A 12,061-nucleotide genomic window follows, 5' to 3' on the forward strand; every position below is an offset into this window, starting at 1 on the left:
GTAAATTGAATGGCTATTGTAGCAGTGGCAAGTGTTGGAAATAAGATCAACTCTTCATAATTTGCTTTAGTTTATTAATATATTATTCTTCATTTACAAATTATTATGATTCCTTAGCATAAGAAAATTTACACTGCATTCCTCAGTAGAGGCATTTTTGTATCTCTATTTGTAGTTAAAGATTGTAATTAATTTTCTTTATGGTACTGTCAAGGCTATAACTATACGTTTTATAAATGGATGCTGCACTGACATGTATACTTTGTATCATCTTTTTATATAATGCTTTTTCCTTGGTTGTTAAATTTTTTTTTAATGCCAATTAAATCTCAGTGAGCTATGTGATTTGTTCAAAGGTAGTTTATTTCCTTAGCAATGCCAATAATAACGAAAGCTTATATATGAAATTAAAACTTTTTTGTTAGCTCTTTGGTTGCTTGGAAAGTCAAGTTGTAATTTGATGCAGGATTTTATAGTACTAGAAATGGTAACAAAGCAGCTGGATGCCGACTTAAAGTCTACACTGTAAGATGAGTATCCACATTTTGTAATGAATATATGTACAATTAAATGACTAACTCTGAAAAACTGTGAATTGTCTTGGCTTCTCTTTAATCTCTTGTACTACTACTAATCCTTTTCTCTGCCAGATATGTTTCTCTCTGCTTCCCTTTCATTATTTGCTCGCCCTGAAGGCAGTAGGTAATTTCTATTAAAGTGCAGGAATAATCTTAACATCTAAGCAGTTTCTTCAAATTACTGTATTGAACATTTCTTGAATACTTTGCCTATTTAATGCAAGGTTTTCCTGGAGGATTTTTGATGTACAAGACTTACACTAAAAAATAAATGGAGCTCATTATTTTAAATTATATTAGCCAATTACTTAGCCAATTTTAAATTTATATCACATAAATTGTTCAGTTTATCCCCCCAAAAGCCATATTGTAAATGCTTACCTCTATTAGTTTTTTTGATAATTTGGTGATTATTTGAAAAATGGTATAATGCAGAACAGTGAAAATTTAACTGGTTAAGGAATTCATTTGTTGAAAACTTTTAAATTGGATATTTAGCAATTAAGGATGCAAACAGTTGATGGATATTTTTACTTGATTAAAATGTCCTACTCATTCCTTATAAGGAACTTCTCAACTATTAGAGTGAGCTATTTAAAAAGTTACAATTTACAACTCTTTAATTCTTAGTATTTTGCAATCAAAGGAAAATATAAAAGTAAATTGTGTGTTGAGGAATTTTAGAAATTTATAATAATGCTACAGTAATCAGTTACCAATTATATCTTTAGTTTACAATACATTTCACATACTAGTACATCTCATTTGCTCTCAATATAACTCTGAAGTGGGCAGGGCAAGTATTTATTAGTAAAAAGTTTTCTCATGACCTTTTAATGTGTATCTCTTTAAATGCATTGCAGTTAAAGTGCTAGGTGTATAAAGCCAGTTTTCTGGTTTACAGTCTATCTTGTTCAATGTTTTATGGATAGAAAACTAGATTTTCAAGTGGTTAGATATCGAAAGTAGCTTCCTTAAGTAAGGTTTGGAGGTCATAAGTTTCATTCAAACTTATTTAGTTTATTTTCTTTACTGAGGTTTTATCTTGATGATAAAACTACACGTAAAATTCCTATTCTTCTCAGGAAGACTAGCACAGTCAGTGGTGTGAAACAAACACTTCTTGAATTGGGAGTGAATGTTAACTGAAAAAAAAGCTTCAGCTGAATAATCACTTAAAAGATTCACTTTCTACTAAATTCTACATAAAATATAAAGGGAAATGAACAAAAAATAGGTTGCTTGTAAACAAGATCCTCAGTTAATCCAACACGTTTAATTTTGGCTATAGTGTAAGAACACAAGTACATGACTACCTATTACAAATTTCCACTCTAGAAGCGCACCGCTCTCATTTTCCAAGCCTTCCCCGCCCGCCCCTCGTTCTTTCGGTGTGACTGCAAAGGGGTGCTGGTTCAGCCAGCGGATGGAGACGTGCAGAAACACTTCGGCTTCGCTTCTAATTCCCTTCTGATTGTTGAGGGGAGGTGGTCTAATTGCATTTATTAAGATTTTTTTTTTCTGTTTTACAAGCACCCATTCTATTTCCAGTCACCAAAGGATCTAAGTGCTGGCATCACAGGTGGGCTGTACTACCATATTAGGGTGATCCTTTGTCACTGCCCTGACTGGGCCAAGTTCCCTGCACCTATCCCGGGCTGGCTGCTCATCCGGGTCTGCTGGCAGCAGCCGGGGCGTGGCATCTACGTCATCACCTGCTGGCGGAGCGCTGGGACGCTTGTCCGCGTGTCACTGCGGGCGGGGGGCTGCCTGGCGTGTGGTCGCGGGGCTGCATGGAGGGACGATCTCGCGTGCTTTACTAGTAGCACTCCGGAGAAATTGTGTTCAGATTGCAGTACTTTGGTTTCTTTGTTAGATCGTAAACAGTAGCAACAAATAATATTTGCTAGTGCTTCTCAAAAATTGGAATTTCCGGACTCCTGACTAGCGCGGTGCAGAGATTCACTTTTGAGAAATTACTTTGTGGTGTGAACACTTGTCCATTCTCAGCAGCCCAACTCTGAGATGTGGAGCAGGTTGTGCAGGAGAGTTAGTAATTAGGCAAGGGTATTAACATTTGTGAAGAAGCATTATCCAACTAAGATTACAATTTTAGCAGGATATAGAAAGAGATACAATGGAGATGTGTTTTCTTTTTCTTAATTTGGATTAATAATTACCATATTTTAAATTCTAAGCCAGTGGGAATTTGTTAGAGATGCACATTCTCAGGCCCGGTCTCAGGTGGTGTGAATCTGAAACTCGGAGACAGAAGACCCACAGTCTAGGTTTTAAACAAGAACCCTGGTGATTCTGATGCACAATTTGAGTTTTTTGTTTTGTTTTTGTGTTGTTGTTTTTTAATCCTCACCTTGGACATGCATGGATTTCAGAAAGAGAGGAAGGGAGAGAGAAAGAGAAACATCAATGTGGGAGAAACATTGATCTGTTTCTCCCTTATGTGCCCCAACTGGGGATCGAATCTGCTACCTTTTGGTGTATGGAACAATGTTTCAACCAACCAAGCCACACTGGCCATTTTATTTGAGAACCAACGGACGGTCTAAGGAAATATTGTTTCATTCTATTTATATAAGCAAATTAGCATACGATATAGTAAATAAATATTAATTTCAAACATTTTTTATATTTTCTAATAATTATGTCATTCTTAGAATTATCGTCCTCAAAAGTATTTTCAGACTATAGAGTGCTGAGATGTGGCTCTAAAAGGCTATGTAAATCTGACATTTTCCATCTTATAATAAATAAAATTCATAGAAATCATTACTAAATTACTAAAAATAGTTTATAATCAGACATTTCTGAGTTGAGGTATTTATTCCTCAATCTTCTTTGAATAACATTTTTCTAAAACCTCAGTGGAGAACCACATTAATTTCATTTTAAAAGTTAACCTTATCCAATTACGTTTCTGACTTATAGTAGCTTGTGATAAAAGGAAAACACTTTCTTGTGATATTTCCTTACCAAGCAAGATTTTGTTAAAATCTCTCTTTCCTGAGTATTATTCTATCCTAGAAGTATTTTTAAATCACAATGATTAAGCCAACTGTGGATAGTTTTGAGCAAAGGATTTTGATTCACATGAATCACATGAATTTATTTTTTTCTTAAAGAAGTTTTAGTTTACTCTGAAGAAATCCAAACACTTAATTTGAAAAGATATATGCATTCCTATGTTCATTGCAGCTTTATTTCAATAGAAAAGATAATGGAAAAGTGCCCATCAATATGATTTAAAAAATGGCATATTACTTGGCCATAATAAAGAATGAATTATACCATTACTCATCAAATCAGTTTTTAAAATTTGGTTTTAAATAAGTTTTAAAGAGAGGTAAAGTGTTATTAATTTCTCTGTGTAGATATAGAATAATTACTGACAATGATTTGCTTACCTAGTACAGTTCTTTGAAAATTTGGGAATGCACTTAAAAGGAGCTTTTCTGCTCTTAAATTGGTTTATTTTTACCAGTATGTTTTTACTGCTGGATTTACCCAGAAAAATATTATTATTAGTTTTTTTTAAAATGGTTACTTGACCTATGATTCACTTGAGCTAATACTGTTTCTTTTATCTTTGAATAGTTGGAATGGAAAATGGGAAAGAAGCAATTGAAAATGCGGCTGCATTTCTCTTCAAGACATTTCACTTGAAGGACTCTGTTGGTCACAGTGAGACAAAGGCTATCAAACAGATGTTTGGTCCCTTTCCATCATCATCTGCCACTGCAGCTTGTAATGCTACCAGTCGGATTACTTCTCATTTTCATCAAGACAGTCTTGCTCCTCTTTTCCAGATGACAAAAGAGGAATGTGGTGATAGAGTTTTATTTGGTAATAATTTAGCATTTTCATTTGACATGCATGATTTGGACTACTTTGATGAGCTGCCAATAAATGGTGAACCTCAGAAAACTATAAGCCTAGATTACAAGAAGTTTCTGAATGAACATTTCCGGGAGCATTCCACCCCGGAGGTCAAACCTGTGGAGAAAACAAATGACTCCTTTTTGTGGTGTGAAGTTGAGAAGTACTTAAATGCAACTTTAAATGAAATGGCTGAAGCAACAAGAATAGAAGATCTTTGCTGTACTTTATATGATATGCTTGCTTCTGTTAAAAGTGGTGATGAACTTCAGCATGAGGTATAGTTGAAGTTATTGAAGTTTTACACTAATGTGAACTATCTTATATGAAATAGCTTTTTTAAACATGGGTGGTAAGCAAAAAAAAAAAAAAAAGTACTTCTTAATATTGTGCTTCAGTGGGAATTATTTGATTAGGTTGCCATCTGAGGGAAGACTATACTTTTTGATACTTACTTGCATTATAAATGTTTCCAGAATCTTTTGAAATTTTGATATAGAATAATTAGTATGATTTAATATAGTGATTTTCAGATTTTTTGTTCTCAAAACTTCTTTACACTTTTACAAATTACTGAGCACCTGATAGAGTTTTTCTTTATGTTGTTTGTATACTCTATTGATATTGTGTTATAAATTAAAAACAAATTTTTATATAGTAAATGCTTAAATAATTGTTTACAAAATCATTTAAAATAATACTAAATCTAATTTATACTCCATGGAAGATTATACTCACCTTATACGTATGGAAGGATGAAAACTAAAGAGGCAAATAATATTTTAGTTATATTATGAAAATAATTTTGACCTCATGGCTTCCTGAAAGGATCTTGGAGATTTAGACTACACTTGGAAAACCACTGATTTAATGTGTATACTGCAGTTTGGTCAGAAGAGTATAGTGATGTTTTTGGTACTTAGAATAGAGTATTTAAAATAATGTGTAGAATGATTAACATTAATGTTTTATGAAAAGGTTCTCCTATTAAGTGTTATACATTGTTTTTTTTTAAATATGTTTTTTTAATTGATTTTTAGAGAGAGAAGAAGGGAGAGGGATAGAGAGATAGAAACATTGATGAGAGAGAAACATCATCGATCGGCTGCCTCCTGCATGCCCCCTATTGGGGATTGAGCTCAAAACCCAGGCATGTGCCCTGACTGGGAATTGAACCAGTCAACCACCAAGCCACACCAGCCGGGCAAGTATTATACATTTTTACTAGTAGTCTTGGTAGTCTTAGTACTGCTAAACAATAAGGAGGATACTAACATCAACCAGGTTCAATTAAAATAGTGTCCTTTCAGCTATGAGGATGATATATGTGCTGCTTTTTCTATATTCATTCCACCAAATAATTAGAAGAGCCCTTTCCCTAACCCTAAGTCTGAATAGATAATCTGCCATTTGGTAAAATTATATTTTAAAACTTAGAGAATGTTTAGTATTGTAGAATTTTTCCACGCATAGTATTTGTATGTCTAGTATACTATCCAAATGGTGATATCCATATAATAAGGTGTACTAATTTAAGGAAGAGTTTCTTTTTTAAAAAGGCATCCTATGGCATATGATGGAAGTTATATTTTTTTGTTCTTAGTCTTTGTATTTGGATGCAATTGTTCAGTGCTAGCGCTCCATAGACCTAACAGTACTGACATGTAGAATGCTTTTCACCATCTTGACTTCAAAGATATCAAACTTTCAGTTGCTTTGCCAATCTAAGAACAACTAACCTAATAATTTCATAGGAAAAAGTATTGTGATTAGTTTGACACTTGAACAATGCAGGGGTTTACAACCCTGCTGATTCCCCCATGCAGTCCAAAATCTGTATTATAACTTTTGACACCCCCCCCCCAAATTAACTACTAATATCCTACTGTTGATTGGAAGCCTTACCAATAACATAAACAGTTGATTATCACATACATATTTTGTATGTTATGTCTAGTCTATACTGTATTCTCATAATAAACTAAACTAGAGAAAAAAAGTTAAAATCATAAGGAAGAAAAAATACGTTTACGGTATTTATTGAAAAAAAAAAGTATATAAGTAGACTCACAGTTCTCAAACCCATGCTGTTCAAGGGTCCACTGCATTTTCTCATGACACTTGGTGAGTTCTGTTCTTTGCTCTATTACATTGCCCTGTGTTGATGTTAAGCTTACATTTAAGTAAGTTAAGTAGTTTTCACAGTCTACTACTTATATCTAGTTCTTTTTCCTTTTTTAAATTGGGGGAGGGGTTACCTTTAGCATTTCTGTTTTTCTTCATTGTTTCTCATAGATAACAGGGATTCTGAAGTCAAATCTGGGAGCAGTTCCTAAACCTTGGAATATGATGCATCAGGGTGTGAATATCTGAACTTATTTGAAGAGGCTAGGTTATTCATTACTACTTTTCCCCTTACCATAGGTAGCATTCAGTGTTTATGATATGCTCTTTCCTGTTGTAAGCTCATATTCTGTGTAGGAGAAGATGCAAGCAAAGTGAGAATGGACTGCTTCTCTTGTCTTCCCCAAGGAAAGAACATGTCCTGATTTCATTTCCTTGCTTCATACATTTGATAAAAGGACTCTCTTTGTTATTTCTCCCAGTTTTGTATGCCTAGATTCTTTTTTAGAGATTTAACCTTAAAGACCCGATTATTATAGGTTTTGAATCATATTTGTCAATATGTTCATTCTTTTTGTGCTTTTGCTGCATATCTCTCATATTCCTCTAATTTTTTCAGTTTATGGCTACCGTGTCAGCCATCATTTTTATTTTAATCCAATCATTGTTTCTCTCTCTCTTTTTTTTCTCTTCTCAGTGTTGTGGTGGAAAACAAAGTTTTTTTGTGCCATATAATACCACTTATTTTTAGCACAAGTTTGCTTATTTTTCTAATTTTAAAAAATATATCATTATAAAATATTTAGAACACACAGTTTAAAGGAACTAAGTCATCTTTTGGAGTATATATATTTTAAAATATTAATACTTTAAAAATGGGTTATACAGTATATGCAATTTAGAATGTTTTTTTGGTCACTTATATACATATTTTTAAGACAATATTCTATTATATAACTAGAGGCCTGATGCATGAAATTTGTGCAAGGGGCTCGGCCCTTGCAGCCTCGTTGGCTGCAAGAATTATTTGCTCTACTTGTAGCTGAACATAACATTTAGGAAAGGTCAAGGTGACTAAGTATTGCACTTGATATTAACAGGTCTCTTAAGTTTTATAATTTATGTTGGGGAAAGCCTAACCATATTTGTTATTTATCTTACCTGTATGTTGCTTTTCCCCCATTTTATTGCTCTAATTGTTAAATTGATGGGCTGAATATGACATGATAAAATAGATAAATACAAGTTCATATACTTGTAACCAGAAGTACTGGGAATTCCAGAAAGACAGATCTGGTTTAGCAGCTGTATATATAAAAAATAAATTCTGTGTGAGTCAGCCATGGGAACTACATATTAAAGTAGTTAAAGCATGGACTTTGAAGTTAGATATGTGTATGAATCCGAGCTCTGCTATTTATCAACCATTGGACTTGGGAGACAAAAAGGTAATTTAACAAAGATTAACCACTTTTCTAAGCTGCAGTTTTCTAACTTGTTAACATGAAAAAGTGATTGGCTATCATATAGATTGGCTGTGAATATATGGCATGATGTAATCTATATATATAAAAGCTAAGTGACCATTAAAACCAAACGACTGGTCGACCAGTTGCTATGACACGCACTGACCACCAGGGGGCCGACGTTGAACACAGGAGCTGCCCCCTGGTGGTCAGTGAACTCCCACAGCCAATATCCTGTGGCCCCGCCCCCCCTGCTGGCCCACCAACCTCCCGTGGCCCCTTCCCCCTCTCCTCCCACCCGACCAACCTCTCGTGGTCCCTCCCCCCGGGCCCCAATTAGGGGGGCTGGCAGGCCAACCTCCCGTGGTCCCTCCCCCGAGCCGGCAGGACCCCCCCATAGGCCCTGATTGGGGGGCAAGCCAGTCAACCTCCCGCGGCTCCACCTCACTACCCCACTCCCCCCCCCCCCCCCCCGTCCCGGCTGGCAGGCCCCCAGATAGGCCTTGATTGCCAGCCAGGCTGAGGGACCCTACCCATGCACAAATTCGTGCACCGGGCCTCTAGCTCTTGAAGCTCTTAGAATAGGGCCTAACAGATGGTAAGTACAACTATTCCATACGTATTACCTATTGTAAATAGTGTTATATATCTACCAAATAATAAAATTTTATTATTAAAAAAGTAACCTTATACATGGGTGATGATAATTCGGTTTAACTCTTCAGTCTGCACCTGGTAACCACACTTTAAGGGAGCTAGAATCCTGCTGAAGGTCTAGAGGAGAGTGATCGGGTTGGTTGGTAAAGGAAATGGAAATAACGTCTTAGGATGAGGAACTGAAAAAAAATGTATTTGGTTATACTTTCCAAGAGAAAGCTATGGTGGGATAGGAGAATGGACATGATATTTGAAGAGCTGTAAGTGTAAGACGGATGGTTCAAGGATTATCACTAGGACCTCAGGGTAGAAGGTGGAGGACAGCTCTCAGCTTGGTAAACCTTTTTAATTTTCGAAGTTTGTTAAATATAAGGAGTACTTTGGGTAAGTAATGAGATCTTTTATTGAAGGTTTAGTTGTATTTGCTGACTGATTATTTTGTTGGAATTTGTAGAGAGTTGGATTTTGATGACTTATTTAAGATATGGGGGAAAGGTAAATATATTATTAATATGTTAAGTTAAACTCAAAATGAGGATTAAAAATTACTTGCTATTTCCAATTTGTGGCAATAATAGATTCCAAAATATTTTGCTCTTAATTGGAATGGTTGCTCAAAGAGTAAGACATTTTGCCAGATTTATACATTTTGTCTTAGTCTTCTCTTTTGGCATTCATTCATTTATTTATTCATTCTACTAGAGGCCCAGTGCATGATTGAATCATGCACGTGTAGGGTCCCCTACACGCTTTTGCTTTTGATCACGGGGAGCTGGGTGCCTGTTGGCTAGTGCACCAGGCCTTTCAGAAGCCTCCAGCGCGGCGCTGCCACGCTTTTGCTTTTGATCGCGGGGAGTTGGGTGCCTGTCTGCTGGTGCACCAGGCCTTTCAGAAGCCTCCGCCGCGCTGGAGGCTTCTGAAAGGCCTGGTGTCTGAGCGGACAGGCATCCAGCTGCCACGCTTTCACTTTCGATCGCTGGTGCACCAGGCCTTTCAGAAGCCTCCAGCGTAGCGGAGGCTTCTGAAAGGCCTGGTGCTTGAGCGGAAAGGCATCCAGCTGCCACACTTTTGCTTTTGATTGCGGGGAGCTGGGTGCCTGAGCGGACAGGCACCCAGCTCCCACGCTTTTGATGGTCCATGGCTGCTGAGGGGGGCTACCCTGCTGTTGAGAGGCGCAGGGGGCGGGACTCCCACCCCCTGCGCCTCTCAACGGCCGCTGAGGGGGGCTGCCGCGGACACCTGGCTACCCTGCCGTTGAGAGGCGCAGCTGGGTGTCCGCGCAGGCCCCCTCAGCGGCCGCGGATCTGGCCTCGATCTGGCTGTTGAGAGTCGCAGGGGGTGGGAGTCCTGCCCCCCTCAGTGGCAGCGGATCCGTGCCTCTCAATGGCCAGATAGGCCACCCCGAGTCCCGCCCCCCAGCCTCCCACCGCCCAATCGTGGGCGTAGCGGAGTGATGGTAATTTACATTTTACTCTATTATTAGATAGGATTGTGCGTGTCAGGTACTCTTAGGTTTTGGGAGACAAAAAGGTAATTTAAAAAAGTTTAACCAACCCAGGCCCATTATCTTGTTTTTTAAGCTTCTTCCTCTTAAAACTTTCATACATACATTTAAAAGAGAAATGGGCAAGAAAATTGCATTTCATATAATGAGTGTTGTTATGTCTAATTTGGAGGAACACATGGGTTGCATATATTGAGAGATATCTGTAATAAATTGATATGAGAAAGAAATAAAATTAAGCATATTAGTAAAATAAAGGATACATTTCTGTGTTTTAATAGTAGTTGAGATAAAAAACATTTTGGATAATGTTTTAATGATCATTTTGTAAACATGTTAGTCTGATTATTAGATTTAGAAATTGCTGTAAGCATGCATTTGAATATTTAAAATTTGATGCATTTTGTTCATCTTCTTGTGCACATACACACATACATACATGCATATGATAGCTGTAAATTTGTTTTCTCTAAGGCAATTAAAATCAGCATATCTTCTTTCTTTGAATCAAGGAAGGTGTCAATTTGTTATATATATGAAAATGTAAAGTAAGCTTTTAAATATACATATAGTCATATTTAGCTGTAACCTTACTTACTATACACATAATTAATTATAATATGTGGACATAAATAATGTTCACATTCCAAATAGTTTTATTAAGTTGTAAGTGACCTTGATTTTAGCTTTGTTACATTATTGTGTTAGATTAAGTACCTATAAATAATGAGCATTAATTATTATGAAAATATAATTTATCTAGTTTATTGGCAATGCAAAAACAGATTTGCTTAGCACATTTTTCTTGAGAGAAAAATAAATGCTAAATACGTGGTGTCCTCATTTTCATGGCCATATTTTTATGTTTAAGATTTTATTTTGGAATGTATGAATATTAGTAACTTATTATGCCACAAACCAAACTAAGAATAATTTATAATGTTATAAATAATATACTTTGCTTTATTTTAGTACTCAGTTCAACATGGACTAATAATTCAAAACCTTTTCAAAGTTATTCAGTATTAAATGTTTTCTCTGACTATACTTCATTATTCTTAGTTTTTAATTCGTATATCATTTTAATTTTACATGCAAATCTAAAATTGCTTATTATCTCAAAGGAAGACATTCCTAAATTGAATGTAGTAAGCATAGGCTTACTGCAATGTATAATGTATACCATTTATTACATATAGTACAAGTGCTACATGCATACCTCCTGTAATTAAAAAGGAAATACATTTATTGACTTTAGTTAAATTTATGAGAATCAGAATGTCTCCTTTTTTTCTTGGGGCTTTCTTGGATAGACACTGGTACATTATATGGTTTTTCTATCTTCCTACTATGATTAGAATCCCAGCCTGAATAGAGAATTTGTAAATCATCCTATTTTAATACCTACGGTTATTCCAGCTTCATATAATAAGCTTCTGGAGCTTTTTCCTTTTCTCTTGCTATTTTCAAACATTTCGATAAGAAAGGGATTATCTCTTTCATGAAAGTTGGATACTAGTATGCTTTGAAAACTGTCGGGCCAGGTGTCTTTTTGGAGGAGACTTTGATCACCAGTTCAAATTTTCCAGTAGTTGCTGATTTAGTTAGATTTTATATTTCTTCTTAAATCAAGTTTGTCAATTATATTTTTCTCTGAAGTTAGCCATTTCATCTGAATACTCAAGTTTTTACCTGTAAAGATATTTATTATTTTTTTATTTTTAAAAATATATTTTATTGATTTTTTTACAGAGAGGAAGGGAGAGGGATAGAGAGTTAGAAACATCGATGAGAGAGAAACATTGATCAGCTGCCTCCTGCACACTCCCTACTGGGGA

The 12,061-nt window shown here is 35.8% G+C and overlaps 1 protein-coding gene across 2 annotated transcripts in view; it reads left to right on the plus strand.

The window, feature by feature from the left end:
- Positions 1-12,061, plus strand: part of ASCC3 (activating signal cointegrator 1 complex subunit 3) — a 253,509-nt gene that overhangs the window by 17,890 nt on the left and 223,558 nt on the right. For both annotated transcript variants that reach the window (XM_079780725.1, XM_079780724.1), the window contains exon 4: positions 4,191-4,750. In XM_079780725.1, the coding sequence (XP_079636851.1) occupies positions 4,191-4,750 (560 nt within the window). The remainder of the gene's footprint in view (positions 1-4,190; positions 4,751-12,061) is intronic.

Source organism: Cnephaeus nilssonii (assembly GCF_951640355.1).
Source record: "Cnephaeus nilssonii genome assembly, chromosome: 9".
Taxonomy (NCBI): domain Eukaryota; kingdom Metazoa; phylum Chordata; class Mammalia; order Chiroptera; family Vespertilionidae; genus Cnephaeus; species Cnephaeus nilssonii.